At 51.4% G+C, this 24,386-nt stretch overlaps 1 protein-coding gene across 2 annotated transcripts in view; it reads left to right on the top strand.

Moving 5' to 3' along the window:
- Positions 1 to 21,383, top strand: part of CALML3 (calmodulin like 3) — a 30,813-nt gene extending 9,430 nt beyond the window's left edge. The window contains exons 1-4 of one of the 2 annotated variants that reach the window (XM_065552394.1): positions 10,927 to 11,480; positions 15,222 to 15,244; positions 16,118 to 16,135; positions 20,165 to 20,637. In XM_065552394.1, coding sequence (XP_065408466.1) covers positions 11,059 to 11,480; positions 15,222 to 15,244; positions 16,118 to 16,135; positions 20,165 to 20,622 — 921 coding nt within the window. In that variant the 5' untranslated portion in view covers positions 10,927 to 11,058 and the 3' untranslated portion in view covers positions 20,623 to 20,637. Of the gene's footprint in view, positions 1 to 10,926; positions 11,481 to 15,221; positions 15,245 to 16,117; positions 16,136 to 18,762 lie in introns of those variants that run through there. The other variant, XM_065552390.1, reaches the window with a different exon arrangement.
- The last annotated feature ends 3,003 nt before the right edge of the window (positions 21,384 to 24,386 follow it).

Here is a 24,386-nt window from a genome sequence, read left to right as displayed (position 1 = left end):
AGACATTTGCTATGTCGGGCTGCGGCATGTTCTCCGTGGGGAAGTGGCAGGATCCCCTACCACATGAGACATTTAAAACTAGACTAGACAAAGCAACGGAGAGGAGACTGCAGTGCTACACCGGCAGAGGCGTTGACTAGACCAACTCATAGGCCTTTTCTAAGAGCTGTGATTCTTACCCTCCCTTTGGGATTCTGGGTCAAAGAGCCTTGAGATCTGGCCCTCTCCCGACAGCCGCAGATCTCTTGCCCTTGCATCTCTGAAACCAAACATTGTGACTGGTCAAAGGCCAGAAAAGGAAAAAGCAAGCCTGCTCCATTTGCAAGCTCACACCACAGAAGTAGGCCCATATCCATCTCCTTCCTGCCAGGGCTCTAGGGGGAACGAATCTGTCTCTTGTCAGGCTTCATGGGCAGGCTTGATCAGTTGCTGTGTTTAGAGCTTTTACCACTGGCATTGGTAAGCTCACTACACAATCGTCTTGATTTTCTAAAGCAAAGTAAGGCCAAGTATAAACAAACCCAGGCATCTTAACATGAAAGCTACCAGAGCTCCATGGCTTTGGAATGGAATTGTCTCTGTCAGAGGGACTAAAGCAAGTCCCTTATTTTGAGCATGTTTTGCTGGGGCTTTTTCTGCAATATGGATTGTTCTGGTGCACCAGGCAATAAGAACATAAGAACGGCCAGACTGGGTCAGACCAAAGGGCCATCTAGCCCAGTATCCTGTCTACCGACAGTGGCCAATGCCAGGTGCCCCAGAGGGAATGAACAGAACAGGGTCAAGTGATCCAATCTGGCATTTTAATTCTTGGGACTGGGTGCATCTACCTTGCGATCCCCCTCCACATCTATCTATCTATCTATCTATCTATCTATCTATCTATCTATCTATCTATCTCCATCACCCCCTCTATCTAGCTATCTACCCACCCCCTTTTACTGCATTCTTGTGCTCACAATTAATTGCAGACACAAATGATACGATGCTGCCACCCAGCCGCCTGATTTGTGCAGGCAATCAGATGACATCACTAATTACCAGCACCTAAATATGGGTGCAATTAATTCTGGGCACAAAACGACACCCCCAAGTTAAAGGCTGTCTTTCACAGTTAGGCACCATGTATTCATTTGCAGATAGGGGTAGCTATCAGATTAGTTTACATGGACGATCTCCCTTCAAGTTCCATCAGTCAGTGCTGAGTTCGTGCTGTACAGTTGGACCGATTTAGGCTAATGGAAACCAGAAGAGAGTTACAGCTCATGGGGCAAGGAGAAAAGTAAATGAGCCGGAGTCCCTGGACGTCAATGGAAAGACCTCCCTTGACTCTGTTGGGCTTTGCATCAGGCTCTGCACGGCCAAGCTGCCCAAGAACTGAATGTCCACATCTTCATTGAGCAGGTAACCCTACAGACTTCATGCAACACCACCCCAACCCTGCCTTTGTTTTTCACGCTCCAACGTCCATCGCATGCCCAAGAAGCTGGCATCGTCACCCCCTTCTGTTTAATCCCTCTGGCTTTAGAGAACACATTGTTATCTGATGGCAGTTGCCTGTCTCAAGCTACTTCAATCCAGCCCTCCCTGCGATCTGCTCCGTGGCTGACTGCCAGGTGCTCTTTCGTAATAACATCGGTTAAATCTCAGTCAATACGGAGCAGGAAAGAAAATCAAGTCATTCCACTGGCAATTATAGGGCAAGTCATTGCACAAGATCAGATATAGGCATCCAGCAGCTGTCAAAGCTGGCCCCTACCTAAATATTATCTCAAGGGATGAACGTTGCTTTGTTCCTTGGCAAACAGGTTTCACCGGGCTGGCAATAAATCCAGAAAAATGGCCTGTCCAATTGATAATAATAATAGCACTTTGCACGCTTGTCATTCTTTCCAGATGAGGTTCTCAACGTGCTTTGCAAACATCACTCTGTGAGGGGCAGTATCATTCATTATCCCCAATGAAAATGAAACACTGGAGGGGGGGGGATCAAAGGCCCAGATTTTCAAGCACATCCATGCATTTGGGGTGCATTGGTTTTGGGGTGCTTAACCGGAGATGCTGATACAGGCCCCGAGTGTCAGAGCCGCTGCCTACCCCCATTCCCTGTGGATTTCAACTGCAGGTGCGGCTGCTCTGGAAATGGGGCCCCTTTCATTGTCTCAAGATGGACACCCAAAAAATTAGAGGACAATGAGGTCAAAATCCTCAAAGGGATTTAGGCACCTAATGCCCATTGGGCCTTAGTGATTTGCCCGAGTTCACACAGAAAGCCTGCAACAGACTCAGGAATAGAACCCAAGAGTCCTGCCTCTTGCTTTAGTCACAAGCCCATTCTTCTCACTATAAAACTACACCATGATTCAGTAACATGGGTCTCCCATCACAAGTGCTGACTTTTGTTTTTCCTGGTGGGTGCTCTTCCCCCCCATCCACCCTGAGGCCCCGCCCCCCACTCCACCTCTCCCCCGAGGCTTCCTCACCCATCTGCCGCATGCTCCTCTGTCCATCTTCCCCCAAGTGCCTCCCGCCAGTGACTCACTGATCCGCGGCCTGGCCCAGGCCCACCGAACAGCTGGTTGGCGGCCAGCCCCGGGGCCACCTGAACAGCTGATTGGCAGCCAGCCCCGGGGCCACGGAACCACTGTGGCTGGTGGGTGCTAAGCACCCCCTATTTTTTCACTTTCGTGGGTGTTTGGATTTGGTTGCTGTCTGATTTGCCCAGAATTTCCCAGCGTCCCGATTGCCCGCCCCAGCCTTGAGACACCAGTTTCCATTCACATGCTGCCCTCACAGCAGCCACAGAGGGCTGTGACGCCATTGCTCAGTGGAAACCGGGGCACCTGTAAGTCCCATGCCCATGGACCGCATCTTCCCCCACTTCCCAGGGAGCCGGCAGTGGAAGTGGGGTTTAACATGGCCGTCATTCACTGCTACAGGGTCCCAGGGCTCCTGGCTGGACGCTCTGGAGAACGCTGGGCATCACCATGGGGTTTTGCCCCTGGGACCCTTTCCACACTCCGCCAGGCCTCCAGACCTGAGGAACACGGCGCTGACAACGGAGGGTGGAGGGGCCAGTAGGGCTCAGGGGCTCCTCCCGATGAAAAGGACAATGAGGCCTAGCTCTTCCGCACCCAGCCTTAGGTGTCCTCAGGGAGGAGGACTTAGCATTGTCCTGCTTCCCCTCTAGCTGCAATCGCCCCACCCCTCTTGCCAGATGCTGCTCACTGTCCCATGAGGAGATGGCGCCTGGGGCGCTGTCCCGTGCCCTCTGAGGCGCCCCACGTGCTGAGCACTTGGCTCCCTTCCTACCCGCTCGGCATCTCCGGCTGGCTGCCACCTCCTGGCTTGGCCTCTCACCCTGCCCCCGCGGGGGCTGCCCGGCCTGCTGACTCCCAGCTTCCCGCCTCTCACCGGCTTCTGGGGCATCTGGCTCACACGCAAAGGGCGGGAGCTGGGGGAGGCGGGGGCAGCCGCACAAGCTCAGAAACACTCCTCAGGTTACCCCTAATGGCCTGTTTTTGGCGGGCAGCGGATGCTGAAGAGACAAGAGGGTGGAGAGGAAGGAAGAGACTTATGGGGGCCTTGCAGTTAGGCAGCGAGCTATGGGTGTAGACTGGATGAAGATGAAGGGTTTGAAGGAGAGTACAGAAATATGGGAAAGGGGGAACCAGTCCTGGGGGCCCTGAGGGAAAAAGAAGCAGTAGTGTTGTGGGGCATGCTCTTTACAAAAGATCTCCCATCCTCCTTTGTAGCAGGCCAGCACCAGCTCCACTACGTCCACGGCCTTCTCTGCCCATGGAGGGGTGGAGGGACAGGACGTGCCCCCCAGACATGAGGCCCCTCTACAGCGTTTGACTTGCTCACTCCTCTTTGCTCTCTCAGCCCTCACTTGGGCAAATCAGTCAAATCTCCTGGCAGGGTCATCCCCTTTCCCATCAGAGGGCACCTTCTGCCTTCACACGCCTTCTGCATGGATATAGGGGAAAGAGGGCATCCCACTGAATGCCTGCTTACGTTATTGCAGGGTAGGGTGACCAGATTTTGGGGTCTTTTTCTTATATCGGCTCCTAATACCCCCCACCCCCGTCCCGATTTTTCACACTTGCTGTCTGGTCACCCTATTGCAGGATTCCCCCAAAATCCCTTGGGTCAAATTCTCTGCTAGTGTAAACTGATACACTAACAGAGAATGTGGCCCCTTGTTCTACTAGCTTCCTGGCTGCATAGATCTAATTTATCTGGGAGGTACTTCAGGTACTACAGTGAAGGGCTTTACAGAAAATAGACAGACACATAGACAGGCGGATGGATGGATGGATGGATGGTTGGATCACTGAGCGGGTGGCCTCACCGTTCTTTGATTTTATACCCAGTTGTTTTCTGACAAACACAGACAACTACTAAAGCACAACATTAAAAACAAGGGTAATCTTCACTGGACCAAAAAAATGACCATGATACCCTTGTGATAAATCCCAATGCAGATAAGTCAAGCGGCCGTTGAGTTCTTCCCACCGTTCGGGGTGGAAGCTGTATGATACGTTAGAGACGATAAACCAGATTCAGTTCTCAGTTACATAGGAGCAAGTCGGCAGGAGCTGCGCCCATATAAAGAGAGCAGAGTCCAGCGCTGGCTGAGCGCATGCAAAGAGCGCCAAGGTCTGATAGGGCCCGGAGCTGTTCCTAGTCCCAGTTCTCTGTAGCTTTGTTTGAAATTGTATACTTTGGCCGCCTTCCAGGACTAAGGTAAACGGCTCTGTGCCTCGGTGGGTGGTCCTGCCTGGTGGAGAAGTGTAAAATGAAGAGAACTTGCCTTCAGAACATCAGCTCTGTGCCGGGCTTCAGCGTTGTTGAATTGGCCAGGCCCAACTGGTTGTCATGAGCTGATCTGTCATAGCCTGGGGTAGACAAGGTCAGGCTGAAGTTTGAAAGTGAGCTCTCTTTCTCCCGCTGTGAAGTTGACTCGCAAGCAGCACACTGCAAAATGTTACACAGTAGAGTACGTGCAGGGTGACAGCTGGGAACTCAAGCCCCAGAAGGCAGAAAAGGGCAGGGAAGAGGCATTATTCAGGCTTGCATTTAACAAATGAAAACAACAGTAAAAAAGAGCACAGATTGTGCGGGAATGTCGGTGCGACATTGGCTTAGAGATCACGAGCCAGATTCATTCCTCCCTGTTCCTTCTGGCTCAAGGAGCACAAAGAGGCTGGAATTTGGCCCTACCTGAGAATTCCCTTGGCAAGGGTGTAAAGTTGGTGTCGCTGGCTCCTACACCAACTGCTCCGCACAGCAGAAAGGGCATGTCAGGATCTGGGCAGAGTGCGCTTGCGCTCTGCGATTCTCAGCTGGCCTGTGGCCCCTGGGGACCTGCAGGAGACACTCGCTCTTCCTGGGTCTTAACTGTTGCACAGAGCTCGTTTTCTGCAAGCCCTCTGCAAAGGGGTGAATTTCCCCCACGTTTGCCTGCCTGATTGTCTTGCATCTGAAGAAGTGAGGTTCTTACCCACGAAAGCTTATGCTCCCAATACTTCTGTTAGTCTCAAAGGTGCCACAGGACCCTCTGCTGCCTGATTTGCGTGTGCAGTTGCTCTGACTGCCTGTGCAATTCCACACACAACTCGGGGCACCCGAATTGGTCGTGTGCCAGCCTTTGTGGCATAAACACGGAGCTGTTTTCAAAGATCAAAAAGGGTTGTGCTTTAAAAGAGATCTAGGAAAATCCAGGGGGGAAACAAACTATCTGTTTCCCTACACAAAGCAAGGGAAACTGTCTAGCCCAGCTCAGGAAATCCTTTCAATCTGCCTGGAAAATCACAGGGCGTTTTGTTTGGGATTTTTTTTACGAGTCTGCTCTATCCTTGCAGCCTCCACCTAGAGCTGTCAAATAAAGAGTGATCTCGGAAACAAAGCTGGGACGCCAGACCCCCCATTTCGCAGCTATCGCATTGTGCACAGCAACGAGTGGAGCAATGGTCTCCGTTAGGGGCCCTGCGCAGCGGCAAGCAAGCTGCTGAAGGGACCCCAGGATGCAAGCCCTGAAGATATTGCCAAAGACGCTGTGAGCGCCTGCAAGAGCCTGGGGGGGTTGCCGGTCTTTCGACTGGATCGTGGGGTTGTTTTCAGGCTCAGCAGCCGTTTGCGATAGCTGGAAGTGACGGTGCTGAGCTTGTTGCGTGGGGAAAGGATTGAGCTAAGCAATCTTCTCTGCTACCCTAGTGCAGCTGGTACAAAAAGGGGATTGAAGCACATGACTGAAGTCTGGCGCAGGTGCATACCTGGCCCCCATGATTGCAGTATCCGAACACTGCATAATCTGGAATGCATTTAGCCTCACAACCCTCCTGTGAGGCAGGGAGGTCCTATTACCCCCATTTTACAGATTGGAAACTGAGGCACGGAGAGGCTAAGTGACTTGACCAAGGGCATATAGAAAATCTGTGACAGAGCAGGAAATTGAACCTCGGTCTCCAGCATCCCTAACCACTGGACCACTCTTCTTCTCCCGAGTGATATCTCCATTGCATCTAACCCCCCCGATCTTGCAACTCTATTTGACTCAAGCTTTTACGAGCACTAGATGTTCGTGCACTACAAAGAACAGCTGACTGGAAAGCATTGTGCAGGGAATCTGATATATGCAGCTATGGAATGATGCTGCTTTTGTTGTCTGTGTACTGTGCTGCCCAACTTCTAGGAGTCTGGAGGACTGCTGGCACAGCCTCCATTTTGGGTTCAGTTCAGACACAGCCTGTCACCAAAGGAGACACACACACACTGTGCTCTCTTGCATGGAGACTTTACCTCTGTTCTTTCTTGTTTGGCTGTTTCCCTTTGATCTAAAACGAAATTCACTTCGGGTGAAACTCAGCCCACACAGAGCCATTTACCCATCCTCTTAAATTCTCTATGTAGCTAGGTAACTGCAGCACCTTTGTTTTCCGTCCCTGACATCTTTAAATCACTCAGGACTCTGCAGAATCCGTTGAGTGCACAGGAGTTACACAGAATATGCTCCCTGTTGAAGACTTTTCTCTTGATTTTCCCTGTGTGCAGTGCTTGATCTAAAATCTCAGCTCATGCCGGCAGAAAGTAGTTTTTGCCCCGTTAGCATAGAGAATAGAGCCAGCACACACACAGCAGGCATGCACGCAATCCTCGTTTCAGTTAGTGATTTGCAGGGCCCCGGGTTTCGTCTTCTCTTTTGTCTTTCTTAACGTTCCGCCAGCGAAAACTTTCTGGGCCTAGCAATCAAAGCGCCATTCACCATGCTGGGAGCTGGCATCATCCCGACGGGTGCTGCTGGCATGTAAAGCTACAGGAGAACGTGTCACACCTTCACTCACAAGACTTAGGTTTTCAGAGAGACTAGGGTTACCATACATCCGTTTTTTCCCGGACATGTCCGGCTTTTTGGTAATCAAACCCCCATCTGGGGGGAATTGCCAAAAAGCCGAACATGTCCGGGAAAAATACCGGCCGGGCACTTCCCCTCCTGGGCTCCAGCTGTGCTGGGGAAGCGCCGGCCGGGGGCGCAGGGTCTGGAGGCTGCCCGGCAAACCGTGAAGCCAGTAGCGCTCGGGCAGCCCTTTTCGCGTGGCTGGGAGGGAGGAGGGGGAGTTAGGGCGGGGACTTTGGGGAAGGGGCGGGGCTGGGGGTGGGAAAGGGGCGGGGCCAGGGCCGTGGAGTGTCCTCTTTTTTTATTTTTTAAATATGGTAACCCTAAGAGAGACCTTTGTTAGTCTGGGATATTCCAACACTTTCATTGGACGGCTTTTGCAGAGACTGTCTAGGTACCCAGCTGCAGGCCAGCCACCTCTGACAGCAGCGTATGCTCTGCACACTTGTTCACTCACTGTGCCCATCCACCTTATTCTTAAAGGGGCAGCTCCCATTTCTCTTACATAACACCACCGTTAACAAAAATATATAAATAAAAAGAAACAAAGACTCAAAATGATTATTAATACTGAACCCATTTTGGAAAGATCTCTTCCGAGCAGCTCCCAACTGCAGTGGTTTCATTTCTCGGCATCCCACTGTTTCTTGAAATGGTGAGTCAGTTACAAACAGGATGTCACTGGAATCAGTTCCTCTCGTCTGTCTCTTTCAGTGCACAAGAGCAACTTTTCGTTTCCTTTTGTGCTGGATTCAGCAGCTCACGCGCGGCGCAGACGATTGGCACGAGACTCTGATCTCATTTTCACTGGAGTAAATCCGGAGTGACACCATCGATGGCATTAAACTGGGTTTGAAACCAGTGCCCATGATTTTGAAAATGGCTTGCAGTCATGGGCACTCTTCTATAAAAGTTGCATCTGAAGAAGTGGGTTTTTTACCCACGAAAGCTTAGGCCCAAGTAAATCTGTTAGTCTTTAAGGTGCCACCGGACTCCTTGTTGTTTTTGTGGATACAGACTAACACGGCTACCCCCTGATACTTTCTATACATGTATTGCTGCTGAACAATGCCAGACAGTTCGCACCGGGGACTGAAGTGGGTAAGCTCCTTAGCGCAGGGTACATCGACGTAGCTGTTCAGGTGTTTTTAACCATAGGTGGGCTCTGTGCTGCACGGCGTTCTGTGCTCACCCAGAGCCCCGTTGAAATCAAATGTGGGCGAGGCAAGACAATTCCAGGTGCATGCATGTGGCCTGGGATTTGCTGAGCCATGAATCACCATTAGGTGAACCCAGGCTGCAAAGATGCAGTGAGGACTAGAGAGGCAGTGAAAAGACTCAGGACCGTGCCTTTAGACCAGACCTTCTAGTACTGTCATTAGCAGGAGGTTGAACTGAATGGCTGCAAGTTAATTGTGAGCTAGGGCAACTCAAGTTGCTGCCCTGTGCCTCAGTTTCCCTGCCTCTGTTGGACTTTAGATCAGGCCGTCCATTAATTATTATTATTAGCAGGAACTATAACTGAATGATTGTGAGATCATTAGTATTACACCCCTGGAGTTTATTGCCCTTCAAACAAGTCTCCACTCGGTTCGGTTGTATTTGTCTGAAATCAGAGGGCTTAATTCTCATTCGCCTTCGCACCCCTTTGCAGCTCTGGCAGGGGAAAGGGGCCCTCGGCCAAACGAGAAGCTGACCCTTTGGCAGAAGAGAAGTCAGGACAGAGATTCCCAGCTGTCCATCATCACAGCGCGTGAATGTTTGAAACCAAGCCCGGGGAGTTAGATTGTCAAATGCCAGCCCCTCGCGTGCATCCCTCTTGGCAGCAGTCCAGGGTTTGCACCTGAGCCCTAAAGGGCTAACAGCTTCTCTCATCCCAACTGGATTTCAGTGAAACAGGCCCCGTCACGCCAGTGAAGGGCCGAGATCCTTTTAAAACGTATGTCATAAAGGCCCCAAGAAGCTATCCCTTCCAACCAGCTTATTCAACTGCTGCATGCCAGCGTGAGGAAATTACCATGGTGTTACTGCCTGGGAGCTCTGAAATCTACCAGCTCTAGCATCCAGAACTTTCCATTATTATTATTGATTTGCCCTGCGGTAGCACCTAGGAGCCACGGTCGCTGACCGGGGCCCCCTTGTGCTTGGAGCTGTACAAACCCGCTCTTAGATTGGCATCGTGCCATTGGCAGATGGCACGTGTTCAGAATCTGGCTGCCTTCAGTCCAAAGAGCAAGAACCGTGATCACGGGGCTGAGCCATTGTAAAGCCTGGCGTTCTCCAGGGCTCGAGTCACCTGACCTTTCCTCCTTGCATTTGCCACCCATGGAAGATAGTCCCCTCCACCAGCTGATTTCATAGAATATCAGGGTTGGAAGGGACCTCAGGAGATCATCTAGTCCAACCCCCTGCTCAAAGCAGGACCAATCCCCAGACAGATTTTTACCCCAGTTCCCTAAATGGCCCCCTCAAGGATCGAACTCACAACCCTGGGTTTAGCAGGCCAATGCTCAAACCACTGAGCCATCCCTCCCCACGTCCCATGAGTCTCGCTGCTTGCCCTCTCCCAACCTGCAGTGCCCAGCATCTGCAGCGGCGGAGGGGAGAAATTGACCCCTCCTTTGGCTCAGCTGTGGCCCCTCTGTGCTTAGATCTTCAAAGGGATTTAGGCACCTCTGATTTCAATGGGACTGAAGTGTCTAAATACCTTTGAGGGTCTGCGCCTGGGGGGACGCATAGGCTGGCGTGGAGAGCTACAAAAGCTATGTAGCATACTCATAATATTACTTGGATAACACTTCTCCACAGAGCATCATAATCACCTGACTTGCCCCAGCTCACCGAGCCAGTCCACAGCCGAGCTGGGGAAAGAATCCTGGTCTCTTAACTCCCAGTCCTACCACAGCAGCTGCAGCTGGGAGCAACCAAGCTCTGAGACCACAGCTGTGCTCTGGGTAGACAACTTGCATGTATTCCCCGGTTTTAATCAACCATATGAATTACTGGCTGGCGTCACATTACAGAGCAGGCCAGAGTCTAGTGCAGCCCCACAGAAATCTGAGCCCTAAACCTGAAGGAGGAGAAGGAAAATCAACGGGGGAGGGAGCCACTGATTTCACCAGTTGTGACTCTTCAGTCTAGATCATGGTATGAAATCTCCCGATGGCACCTGGCCAAATAGAGGGGCCATCTCTAAATTCTCTTTTCCTATGATGAGGCAGAGTCCTGGGCACTATGCAGCTAGAGAGAGAGCCAGATGGCCGGACAGAGAGACGGATCATTGAAAATATTTAGTCCCTCTCTGATATTCTCCATGCTAATATCAATATGCCCCTTCTGCGGATACCTCCGCCCCTTCTATTAACCCCTTGTCCCCTGCAGACATGGCTGCCAGGGCTCCTGTTTACAGGGTTGTTTGCAAAGAGGATACGGGGCTTGATCCTCCCACTGACTTCACCCAGGCGTGGAAGCCTGCTCCAGGCTCTCAGGTGATGCAGAGGGTGTGGATGTTCTGATTAACAGTGAATGATGCACGTCAGGAGGCCATTCCCTGCCTGTGCCCACGCGCTGGCTGTACATGCTGAGGCAAGGCGAACCGAGCGTGCATTGCTCCAGCGAGCGGGGAAGCTGTGTGACACGGACGCTTTGAAGGCACCAGCATGGCCGACCAGCTGACGGAGGGGCAGATCGCGGAGTTCAAAGAAGCCTTCTCGCTCTTTGACAAGGACGGGGATGGGTCCATCACCACCAGCGAGCTGGGGACCGTCATGCGGTCGCTGGGGCAGAACCCCACCGAGGCCGAGCTGCAAGACATGATCGGCGAGTTGGACGCCGATGGCAGCGGCACGGTGGACTTCCCCGAATTCCTGTCCATGATGGCAAGGAAGATGAGGGACACGGACAGCGAGGAGGAGATCCGGGAAGCCTTCCGGGTGTTCGACAGGGACAAGAACGGCTACATCAGCGCGGCGGAGCTCCGGCACGTCATGACCAACCTCGGCGAGAAGCTGACGGATGAGGAGGTGGACGAGATGATCAAGGAGGCCGACAGCAACAGCGATGGGCAAGTCAACTACGAGGAGTTTGTACGGATGATGACAGAGAAGTGAAGAACTGACTTTCCTGGTACCGCGTTCACTCATTCATTTGCTTCCTTTCACTGTAACCTACCTGTCAATGGTCCCTCCCCTCATGCCCAAGGCCTATGCATGTCTCTGCTGCTCCGTTGGTTTCTTCCCCTGTATTCTATTACTTTATTCTAAAGACTGGCTGTGGCTTACCCTGCTTGTTAGCTAAGCCCTGTGGCTCATCTGAAATTTAGTGTCTCTGGTTACACATCTGGTTTATGCCTCTTGCAATAACTAGGTTTCCTTTAGACCAGGCGGCATCTGGCATTGGAGCCTACGTGTCCCAAGGACAGTCAGCAAATGGAGCCCGATCCTTCCGGCCCTTGACATCAGTGACTATCCCTAGGAGCAGGGATTCCTCAACCGGGCGGTGGTTTTGCAGGATCCCGTCCTTGGCAATTTGCACAGTCTTTCAAGCCGGATCCAGACCCTGCTTCTGCCACTGGGTCCATGCAAGCAGAGCCTCACGCTGAAGCCGGACCCTGCTGAAGTCACCGGGGCTCCAGACAGGCACTAGGGTTCACTTGCATGGATATGGATGCAGGACTGGGGCTGTCTGCTCATTATTAGTTTTTAAAAGAGGACCAAGCCACAAATCTGTGTCTTGATCTGGAACTTCCTACCCCCGGAGTTCTGGGACACCTGTTGTGAGGGTTGGGTTCACATCCACAGGCACTTGCCTAAGGGGAGTTTCATTGGGATCTTAGCTGGTGTCTGTCTGTCTGAGTTTGTCTTTGTGCAGCACAGAAGTGGGCTCTGCTGGGCTGGGTAGAAGCGTAAAATGCAGAGGCCAGATTCCATTCGAATTTGGACGCTAGACACCAGCGAACATGAGCAAAGACGAGCTTTTGGACTCCCCTAAGAGTTGCGGATCCCCGAGCCAGCTGCCTGAATTGCAAAATGAGGACTGACTGCATGAGCGTCTATGGCACTTTTCTTCACGGCATTTGTGGCCAGCACGGGAATACACCTGAAAGAAATCTTTATACTGTTGGCACTGCCTCTGTCTTATTCCAATGGTGCAAACCCTAAGGGAGGGGGAGATGATAGGCGAATAAGTTAGATGCTCATTTTCTCTCGGGGGTTATTTGCTTTTTAGGACACGGGAAATTTGTAAAGCTGCAATACTGCAAGACGGGTGTCCTGTTCGGGTACAGGGCTGGCCATTCAACCTGGGGCCCCAAGGAGAGAACGTCACAGTGGGATTCCCTGGGCTTTGACTCTCATGATCTAGGGTGACATTCCATGTGCAGAACACCACAAAAAGGCTTCTAAGTCAGGTCCCACTTGAACTCACAGGCCCTGATCCTGCAAACAATTATGCACAGGCTTTACTCACAATAGGACTTTGCTAGTCAATGGGACTAGTCGTGTGCTTAAAGTTAAGCCGGCGTGTAAATGTTTGCAGAGCGGGGTCGATAAGGCAAAACGGGATGTAAGTGGCACATAGGTCTCCGTGGAGGCCTGGAAATTCACCCCCTGGGAACACCAGGAATGCCTCCGTAATCCTAATTACCTGCCCAGCTGATAGAATCCCCCGTGTTCACCTTTTTTCTGTATACCGCCGGGCTTGTCCCAGAAAAATATTTCCTTCTCTTGTGTGTGTGCTGCTTCCATTTTCTGTAGCCGATGGTTTTCAAAAGGATCCACTTCCGGGGCAAGCTCCCCCTCCACTAGTCCACGTGGTAGCTTTGTTTTCAAATAAAAGAATGATTATTTGCTTCCAGAGAACTTTCAGTGCTTCCTTTTCTCCACTCCCATCTAGAACCCAGAAAAAGCGTTGAGCGCGTGGTACTAAGGGTGGGCTCAGGCTGCAAACTTCAAGGCTGGAGCCTGGTGACCAGGCTGCTTGGGGTAGGCCCTTTGGCCTGAGGGAATGTGCATAGGGCTGGGAGCCAGGAGCCAGAGTTGCCTGAGCCTTGTTTATTTCTACCAGTTCAATGTGGGTGTAAAATGCTACCGAAGCAGGATTTGCTCATGCAAATGACTACACATGGGGCAAGGCCACAGTGATTCAGATCCCAGGAGTTCTTACGCTCACCTCCTCCACACTCTCTAGCTAGATAGCAATGCATCTGCTAAACAATACCCCATGGGCTGATTCCCCGCACCGCAAACACTGAGGGGGTTCAAAACCCGTATCTGTGGTTGGCAAATGGCCCCTCTCTTCATAATGAACCAAACCAAATGCCCAAAAGCCAAAGAGCCGCTAACTTCAGGGCGTCTGAAATCCAGATGCAGCTCTGGAGTTGGCATCGAGGTTCCATCCCCACCTTAGAACCGGGGGTTTGGGTTGGGGGCAGCCCTATATAAAACAGAAGGAGGAAGACTAGGGATGGAAGGTTTGATGAGTTCTTCAAAATAGGCTGGTGCACTGTTCCAGTTAACAGGGTGGAGTTCAGGGCACAGAATCATAGAAATGTGAGGTGGGACGAGACCTTGAGAGGTCATCTAGTCCAGCCCCGTGTGCTGAGGCAGGACCAAATAAACCTAGACCATCGCTGACAGGTATTTGTCCAAGCAGGCTGTCCTTGAACACCTCCAGTGATGGGGATTCCACAACCTCTTTTGGACGCCTGTTCCAGAACTTAACTATCCTTGCAGCTTCAAAGTTTTGCCTACTATCTAACCTAGTTCTTCCTCGCTGCAGGTTAAGTCCATTTTGTCTTGGCCTACCTTGGGCGGACACAGAGAACAATTGATCACAGTCCCCGTTATAAGAGCCCTTCACATATTTGTTATCAAGTCCTCACCTCAGACGTCTTGTCTCAGGACTAAACATGCTCCGTTTTTTTAGCCTTTCCTCACAGGTCAGGTTTGCTAAACCGTTTATTATTTTTGTCGCTGTCCTCTGGACTCTCCCGTTTGTCCACATCTTACTAAAGTGTGACACCCAGAACCAGGAGCAGCAGAGCCTTCCCAAAAGTGGGTGGGCCGGGGCCCTGCTCCCTCCGTGGCTCTGCCCCGACCCTCCTTTCCCCCCCAAAAAAAACCCCGCCCCCCGGCCAAGCCAGAAACCGGAGCAGGGCTGGGGAGCCTGGACCCTTCCACCTACCTGAGGTGGGGGACCCAAGAGCAGCCCCTGGCCCATGTCCCCCGCCCTCCAGGCCCCCCGCCCAGGACAGGTGGAGGGTCCGCGGCTCACGCAGCTCTTACCCTGACCTGGCTCCAGCTGGGGGGCAGGGCCTTGGAGCCGCAGCTGGACTATGGGCTCCAGCTGCTGACCTGGCCGGGAGGCAGGGCCTCAGGGAGAAGAGGAGGGGCAGAGGGTGGGGCCCATGGTGAAAAGTGGATGGGCCAGGCCCGTCCACTTTCAAAAAATGGGAGGGCCATGGCTCCCTGGTCCCTCTGTTCTGGTGCCACTGCCCAGAACTGGACACAGTACTGCAGCTGGACCTCACTAGCGCTGAGTAAAGTGTGACAATTACCTCCGGTGTCTGACATACGATACTCCTGTTAATACACCCCAAAACGATGCTAGCCTTTATCCAAACCGTGTCACATTGTGGACTCCTATTCAGTTAGTGAGCCACTATTACCCCCAGATCCTTTTCAGCGGCAGTACTGCCTAGTCGGTGATTCCCTACCTTGGGTTTGCGCATAGGTTTTCCTTCCTAAATGTGGTACTTTGCACTTGTCGGACCAGTTCTGCAACTTGTCACGGTCGTTTTGAATTCTAATCCTGTCCTGCAAAGGGCTTGCAACCCCTCCCAGCTCGGTGTTAGCCACACAGTTTAGAAGCGTACTCTCCGCGCTAGTAAACAAGTCCTTAATGAAAATGTTGCATAGCACCGGACCCAAGACAGACCCTTGCAGGTAGGTCCTCTGAGTGTGACGGCAAACCATTTATAATCACTCATTGAGTATGGTCTTTCAACTGGTTATGCACCCACCTTATAGCAATTTCATCTAGACCACATTTCCCTTGTTTGCTTATGCAAATTCATGTGGGATTGGGTCAAAATTCTGACTAAAATCAAGATAAGAACATAAAAATGGCCATACTGGGTCAGACCAAAGGTCCATCTAGCCCAGTATCAGTGGCCAATGCCAGGTGCTTCAGAGGGAACGAACAGAACAGGTAATCATCAAGTGGTCCATCCCCTGTCGCCCATTCCCAGCTTCTGGCAAACAGAGGCTAGGGACACCATCCTTGTGCATCCTGGCTAATGGCCATTGATGGACCTATCCTCCATGAACCTATCTAGTTCTTTTTTGCACCCTGTTAAAGTCTTGGCCTTCACAACATCCTTTGGCAAGGAGTTCCACAGGTTGACAGTGTGGCCAATCTGTCTACTGCTCCCCCCCACTCCATCCCCGAGGCCTGAAAGCTGAAACAATCCCATGGAGAGAGCAGGCAAAGGTGAGGGAACAGACTGATGGAGATGCCATTCTGGTGAAGACCCATTCGTGTCATTTCTCTGATGGATACCAGGAGCACTGGTTAGGAGGGAAAGAGCAGATTGCAGCTAATCTGGTTTTGTGGTTAGGACACTGGCGGGAGATGCAAATTCAAGTGCTGGCTGCTGTACACGGGGGCAATGGAGCAATTTTGACTGGAAGTCATTGACCATCACTGTAAACCATGCAGTTGCTATTAGTAGTTCAAGCCAGGGGCACCACACCAAACACAGCCTTTACAAGGGCTTGTCCAGGATCTCTCACAGCCCAAGTGAGAATCACGGCCCTCCACCAAACAAGCCACTTTCCAGCTGTACAAGCTGGAGGGGTCCTGCTGCACCCACAGCACCCCTCGTTCCAGTGCTCCACGTCTGACACACTTCCTGTGAGGCCTTGCACCGGCCATTGAGGGGTAGCTTTTCAAATGCTCATGGTTGAGCTTGGAGCCCGTTTTTCCAAAGAGCTCAGCTCCCAGCATGCTAGCTGAACACTTTTGAAAACCTGGTCCTCATTCGCTCCGTGCCTCAGTTTCCCCCTCAGAAAGAGAAGGCTAATTATAGCAGACAGCCTCACCAGCCAGGTTAGGGCAACTTCATGCTTGTTTCCAAAGCACGCTGACACCTTCAGCGGAAAGAAACTATTGTTCTAATTATTGTTACCATAGGTGTAACAAGGGCAAATGACACTAGTCAGTAGCGGATCTGGGAGAGGAATAAGATCGGGAGAACAATTCCTTCTCAAGACGTTCCAAGCAGTTCATTTTCTCCTGTCCTCCCTGCTTGTAGAAGACAAAATAAAATCAATACTGATTATTACAATTAATATGGCACCCAGGAACCCTACAGAACTAACTGGAAACAGACAACCATGCACAAAGGCATCACGCTTTTAACAGCCCTGGGAGGGAGCCGGTGACTTCAAACAACATGAAACTGGCAAACAACAAAAGCAAAATGCTGCAGCATGCCTGGCTGTGCGACGCATCGAGGGATTCGCCTCCCCTCCCCCCGGTACCCTATGCAGCTGGATGGGGGAGACAGAGGCAGAGTGGAACGGCACCAGATGTCCATGTGGGTCCAGGCGCTGAGGCAGAACTGAGCAGCGCGGGGTGGCTGGGAAGGAATGCAGTGGGAGGCACGCTTTACAGCTCCTCCAGGGTGAAATTCTGCCCGTGCAAAGGGCCGGCGCAGAGTCTATGCATCGTGGGACTTAAGAACTGAGCTAGTCCTGTGGTGGGCCACTGGGCCAGTTCACCTTAAAGTCAAAGGGGGGATATGATAGAGGTCTATGAAATCATGAGTGATGTGGAGAAAGTGACTAAGGAAAAGTTATTTACTTGTTCCCATAATATAAGAACTAGGGGCCACCAAATGAAATTAATGGGCAGCAGGTTTCAAACAAATAAAAGGAAGTTCTTCTTCACACAGCGCACAGTCAACCTGTGGAACTCCTTGCCTGAGGAGGTTGTGAAGGCTAGGACTATAACAGGGTTTAAAAGAGAACTAGATAAATTCATGCAGGTTAAGTCCATTAATGGCTATTAGCCAGGATGGGTAAGGAATGGTGTCTCTAGCCTCTGTTTGTCAGAGGGTGGAGATGGATGGCAGGAGAGAGATCACTTATGTCTGTCCAGCTCCTTTTAAAGTCCTTGAAATGATTCTCATCGAGTTCACTGGGAGCTGGAGCAGCAGTGTGGTCCCCTGGCTCGGGAAGGCAGCAGACCATAGAGTATAAACTAAGGGGTCTTCTGTATGGACAATTAGCACACGGCACACTGGAGTGTAAATCCACAGCACACCAGCCTGCCGCGCGCTAACTGACCGCCTGACCGGGAGTAGTCCCAAAAGTCGAAATGTCCGTGGCACGTCCCGGTCAGTGCTACCGAGGGTCGTTCAAGGATCTCATGAAATCAGCCTCAGACCCAGGAAGATCTTGGTGGAAAATACATTACGAATGTAATTAACATCCTGATGAGAGAATGCTGGGAAACGCAACAGACCAAGGGCGGGCATCCAAAACATCTTCCACAGAGGACTCGAATGGAGACTCTCCACTGCACAGGGCCTTTGCCGGCCAGCGGCACGGGGGCGAGGTGCACCCTGTGGGAATGTCAGCGTTGAGACCCCCAATCTGTTCTTTAGTGCTGGCCAAGAGGACGCGTTGGCTTTGGTGCTGTCTGGTCCGTTGTGCAGAAAGGCCTGAGTGGCACAGCTCAGACGGGGGTTAGGAGAAAAGGGAGCGCAGTTTTCTCAAAAGACCCAGAGCCAGCTGCTATTCACCGTGTCCTGGGCTTGTACAACCCCTAGTGCAGTCGGGCTGCCGTGTGCTACCACAACACGAATAGGAAATAATAATAATCACTAGAGGGTCGCACACTTTGTTGCTTCTGCTGGCCGAGCCCATTGCACACACCAGGAGCTGTTTGTCTCTCCGCGTTCCCCACCCCCCGGGTGTCCCCTCCCGGCCCCCTCTATTTCAGGGACTCCCTGCAGCCCCTCCACCCCCGTTCCTCAGACCCCCCCCATTCTGCCTCTGTGGGCTCTCATTCCCCCCTTTCTGGCTATGATCCCCATGCCTTCCTTTCATGCCTCCACATTTCCCCCCTGCCATCCTATAGCAGGGCCCACTCTTATCTCCCCTCTGCAGGAGTTCTGTATGACCCCCCCCCAGCAATTCCCTGCCATGCTAGGGGCTCTGTAGGACCCCTAGGCCCCCGTTACTCTCCCAATCCCCCTTCCCCCCTATGCCAGGGTCCCTTACTCTGCCCTTTTCCCATGCCAGGGGTTCTGTGTGCACTCCTCTTATTTTCTTTCTTTCTCCTTTCTTTTCTTTCAGGATGCCAACATTTGAATCTCCAGGGATCCTATGGCATAGCTGAGATGGGGTGTTGCTGGATTGGAAGGTGCTAACGGCCGCCATTAACTAGTTCTTTGATCTAGACAATGACAGAGCTGGCTCTGCTAACCAGATACCGGGGGCTCCGAGTGTCCTCCATTTCTCCCTTCCTGTTTTCCCCTGACGTTCGCTCAAATCCAAAAGGTTCCTCCCCCAGATGGCTAGGACACTCCCTGAAATTTTGCAATCGATTGGAGGCAGTGTTCAAGGTATCGTGTCCCACGGTCCAGACAGACAGTGAAATACATAGGGTGAGAGTCAGGGGAACTGACCTGAACAGCTAGGGAGGAATAAACTGTCCACACTGGGAGCGATCCGGGAATAGCTCTGTCCAGTTACATTCACACCTTGCCTTATTCTGGAATAACTTCTCCCTGGAGACAAGCCCTTAGGCCTCACAAGCTTGGTCAACAATAACACACAGGCCTCTCTTAGCGTAGCTCTGTTCCCTCACAGTGATCTGCCTTAATGACCTAACTGCCCCCTCGCCCACCAGCTGCTTGGTGGAGCAGACAGCGGTGCCTGGCTGCCTCGTGAAGCCGGTGCTCGCACAAGGCAATCAGCCTTGCAATGACATGTCCCCCACGGTGCTCTGAGTGCTCCAGCCCCAGTGGGAATAACCCTTCGCTCCCTCTCAAAGCAAAGAGCTGGTGTAACCCACACACCTGCTGGGTGTGGTGCTCTGTCCCCTCTAGTGGCACCGAGACCACTTTGAGATGAATGAGTCTGCTACAGCGTTAGCTAGGGGCCAGGTGGCTTTTAGCTCATGCATTTAGCTTCAGAGGTCCCAGGTTCAATCCCACCCACTGACGACCAGGGTCTGTCGGTGTTACACTTGCAAGGGCGGGTGCGGTGTCAATGAAAGCTGAACTGACCAGGCTGGAATACAGCCAGGGGGAAATCTGGATCCCGTTCAGGCCCCGTCCTTCCAACAGCCATTGAGTGTGCAAGGCATGCAGGGGGCAGAGCTTTACTGTTTGCAATGGAAGCGATGGCTAAGGAGAAAGGCCTGAGCCATTTTTTGACCGTTGGCGTTGTGGGCACTCGTGTTTGCCTTTCTCTCCTGCGCGCACACGTCCTGTTCCAGCTTTCTCGGCTCCTGCCTGGACAGGATCCGGCACTTAGATAATGAAGAGGGTGTGGATGGTCTCATTTCTCTCCATGACTCAATGTGCACCAATGAAAAGTGTGAACCGTGTATTGCTCTCCGTCTCCAAGCCATTGTTTCATCCCTGGGCAAGGGAGTCACAGGAGACTTCCCCACGGCTTGGCTATCTGCAAACTGCAAGGAGAACTGAGTGCAGGTTGTTTTGGCGAGCACGGAGGCACGGACGCTTTGAAGGCACCAGCATGGCCGGCCAGCTGACGGAGGAGCAGATCGCGGAGTTCAAAGAAGCCTTCTCGCTCTTTGACAAGGATGGGGATGGGACCATCACCACCAGTGAGCTGGGGAGCATCATGCGGTCGCTGGGGCAGAACCCCACCGAGGCCGAGCTGCAAGACATGATCGGCGAGTTGGACCCTGACGGCAGCGGCACAATTGACTTCCCCGAATTCCTGTCCATGATGGCGAGGAAGATGAGGGACACGGACAGCGAGGAGGAGATCCGGGAAGCCTTCCGGGTGTTTGACGAGGACGGGAACGGTTACATCACCGTGACGGAGCTCCGGCACGTCATGACCAACCTCGGCGAGAAGCTGACGGACGAGGAGGCGGACGAGATGATCAAGGAGGCCAATGCAGATAGCGACGGGCGAGTCAACTACGAGGACTTTGTGAGGATGATGGCCTCAATGTGAAGATGTTTCCTACTGAACATGTTCAGTTTCTGGTGCAGGAATCATAGCTTGGCTTCTAACTTGCCCGCAGAAGCCAAAGGACTGTGGACGTACAGACACTTGAACTACAGCATATGTATTTCCTCCGTGTGTGGGAGGCAGTCTAAATCCGAGGGAGGCACGGTCACTTCGCAGTTCAAGGGAGGGGGGAGCCCTGGCTTTTAGTCCTAACTCTGCCACTAGTTTACTGGGTAGCCTTTGAGTTTCTTCATCTCTCCACGGTGTTTTGTTTTCACTGCTTGTACAAAGAGGAGAATATTGTGTACCCACCTCTGTTAGGTGGCTGTGAGAACCTGAAATGGAAGAAGTTATATATGTGCTATTATTATAGGCCTTTTCCTCCCTTTGTCTTACGATCCCTGCCCTTGTTTGCAAACATTGCTTGTGTTTTACGCTGGCTCCTGTCTCTAAAGTTAACTTGGGGGGGATCACACAGGGGAATAGCTGGGGTCCGGTTCAGGCCCAGCCACACTCAATGGTGGATTTCAACTCCATCAAAGGCAGTTGTCTGAGGGGACTCAACAGGTGCCCAGATACCATGGCGACGAGTGCAGCGGAGTAATCCCAACGGCATCGTGAGATTAGCAGGTGCATGAATGCCAGGCGGTGTGTGTCCCGTCTCTGCATTCTGGCTGGCTGGAGCAAAGCTATTGCTTGTAAATGGGGGGGCAGATAGACTTCAAATGCTGGCTCTGGTAATAGCTGGAGATCCCTCCTGAGAATATTTCCTGGCCGAAAGGCTCAACCAGGGTTTGAGCTTTCACAGGAACTCTCTCTGGGGTCAGAAACGTCCCCTAAAGAAATCTATGATGTGACGGTGAGCCCTTCCTCTGATTCCTGATGGGGCGTGGATCTCTAGGGAGCGGGAATGGAGGAGGAATAAGGCAAAGGTTCAGGATTTAGTTCTCATGGACACTACTTTAAATTCAGAGTTGCTCCACTAAACTCACTCCGGTATGCCAGTAGAAGAAAGCTCACAGAACGACTCCCCCTAGGGTGACCGGATGTCCCGATTTTTTGGTCTTTTTCTTATATAGGCTCCTATTACCCCCCGCCTCCTGTCCTGATTTTTCACATTTGCTGTCTGGTCACCCTAACTCCCCCGCCCCCTTTTTCCCCTTCTTGTTTTGTTTGATCACTTTGGGCCAAATTCTGCTCTTAGTTACACCAATAAAAACCCAGACAAATTCCACTGACGTAAATAGATTTAAACCCGTGTAGCTGAGAGCGGAACTGGGGCTTTTATGGGGCATGGAAAGTTTTTTAAACACAGCACGGGCAAAACATGCAGATAAATCAATCCCTGGTACATATCTGGGTACAAGATAGTCCTTTACTTCAGGCCCTTTGCAACTGGCTCCGTTCTGTTGACTCGGCAGGCCGTGTTCCCATAAATATTGTGTAACAATACAAAATTTAAAGTCAGACATTTGCCAAACAGGTGTAACCCCCCCAGACCTCGGTACAATTTTTAAATCTCCTACCAGAAAACGTTTCCTTCTGTTGTTCCTGAGCCGCTGACAAATCAGCTGAGATGTTTAGCTTCAAAGGAATCTGCTTAGGGCACAGTTGGCCTCAAATTCATTCCAAATTATAGCCTCGTTTCAATAAATAATTCTTTTCCCTTCTCTCCTGCAACCCCCTTTTAATCGTCTGTTTTATTCCCCACCTGCTTGCAATCAGAAAATGACATAAAAGGAAAGGCTGAAAGCTAGGTCTGGCTGGAAACTAGGGTTTGAGAGCAAAGACACGGGTCAAGATATCCAAAACCGGGTAAAGTTAACTGCTTAAATCCTCAGTTAGGTGTCTAAATAAGTAGCCTGATTTTCTGTGGTGTTGGACATTGAAGTCAGTAGAAGGTGCTCAATGCTCAGCATGTTCGAAAACCAGGCCACTTATTTAGCCGCCTAGAGGTGGAAGTAAATGGGAGTTAGGTGCCTAAATACCTTTGAGGATCTGGGCCTTGGAGCCTAACTTTAGGCAGCCATTTTGGAACATCTTGGCTACAGGCCTGTATGCTGGTTCCATTGCAATCAGTGGGGGTTTGACAGCATAGGAGAATTTACCCCAACGAAACCAGCCTAAGCAGAGTATGATCTGAGCCAGAGGAAATAAGCACAAGTGTGGGGCCAGGAGGTACAAAGGAAGACAAGGGTTGTCCTAAGGCATGGAGAGAATCATGCAGCAGCCTTTCACCAATGTTTGTCAGAGGGAATGGGAAGGAGCCGATTTTAGGTCTACAAATGTTTAAATGGATACGATGTTGCCAACTCTCACAATGTTATCACAAGTCTCACCCAGTTTGGTGGGTTTCTTAAAGCCCCAGCTCCTGGAGTCATGTGACTACATGACAATCCCTGCATTCTGTTTAAATATAGATATATATATTCTAGCCCTTTTGGTTGCAGAGAAAATCTTTAAAATGTGACCCGAGTGACCCTCAAAGGTTCCAGGAACAGAAGGCAAATAACAAGAACACCACATTTGTTGTCAACTCTCATGATTTTTAAGTCAATTGCTTGAGTTTGGGGGCATGACTCATGATTTTTGAACACTTTAGATAGATAGATAGATAGATAGATAGATAGATAGATAGATAGATAGATAGATAGATGATGGGGTGTATGGGGATAGATAGATAGATAGATAGATAGATAGATAGATAGATAGATAGATAGATAGATAGATAGATAGAAAGGGTGTACAGGGGATAGATAGATAGATAGATAGATAGATAGATAGATAGATAGATGGTACAATTTTTGTTTCAAGACCCAAAACAAGGCAAATCTAACCCAGTATGGGCTTTGGTTACAACCTGGAAACTCAAGCCAAGTTCACTTATGCAATAACCCTGGCCCCATTTTCAAGCCAACCCGAGTTAATTGATTGTTTGTCACTGAAAGTAGGTGACACCCCTAGGCACTCCGGAGTGACTTCTCCTGGCATTTGGGAGGACTGCTGAAATGCAGGGAGAGGCTGTTGTTGTTTTAATCCCAATAGCCTGTGTGAACTCCGGGATTTGCCAGGGCTCCCAGGTTCATCTCTCTTCTTTAACATTCACTATTCTGAAAATAGACTCATTGCCCATCCTCCACCCTGACCGCCCCCCCCAAAACCCTCAGCCATAAACTGCATTGAGATGAGAGTTATGAAATCCCCCCCCACCATGCATTCACAAACACTCTCCCCCGGTTTTAAGCCCCCGCTGGGATCTGCTAGGATTATACGGAGGAAGTTCACATTTTCTGGCTCCTGGGTATCTATTTTCAGCATAAAACAAACACAGCCAGCGCCTGTTTTCCCACCAGCATTCCACTGCCCGAGCACGAGCCTCCAAGCCCTGTGGCTCCTGGACTGGAAGGAAACACCATCAGGAAGTGAGTGAAGCGATAGGAAAAATCAGAAAGAGCTCCTAAGGCGACCCAAACACCCCTTGAAGTACCTGGACTGAGCGTCCAGCCCTGCTGCATACAGAATAGTTAGGCGTTACGTTGATCAGCACCTTTCATCTCGGCATGGCTGAACATTTTGCAAACGTTGGGCCTGATGCACGCACCACATGCTCTGTGCTGTCAGGGGCAGCCGTGGATACCTCCCGGGGGTGAGGTGGGGAGGGGGGAGAGCTGTGATCTTCTTCCAGGTGTGCTTTGCACTGCCAAGGCCTGTGACATGCGGCAGATTCCAGGGGCCGAGTCAAGCCCATTCATCAGGACTGCCAGCCC

Source organism: Chrysemys picta, chromosome 1 (assembly GCF_011386835.1).
Source record: "Chrysemys picta bellii isolate R12L10 chromosome 1, ASM1138683v2, whole genome shotgun sequence".
NCBI lineage: Eukaryota > Metazoa > Chordata > Testudines > Emydidae > Chrysemys > Chrysemys picta.
This window is presented reverse-complemented; position numbering and strand designations above follow the sequence as displayed.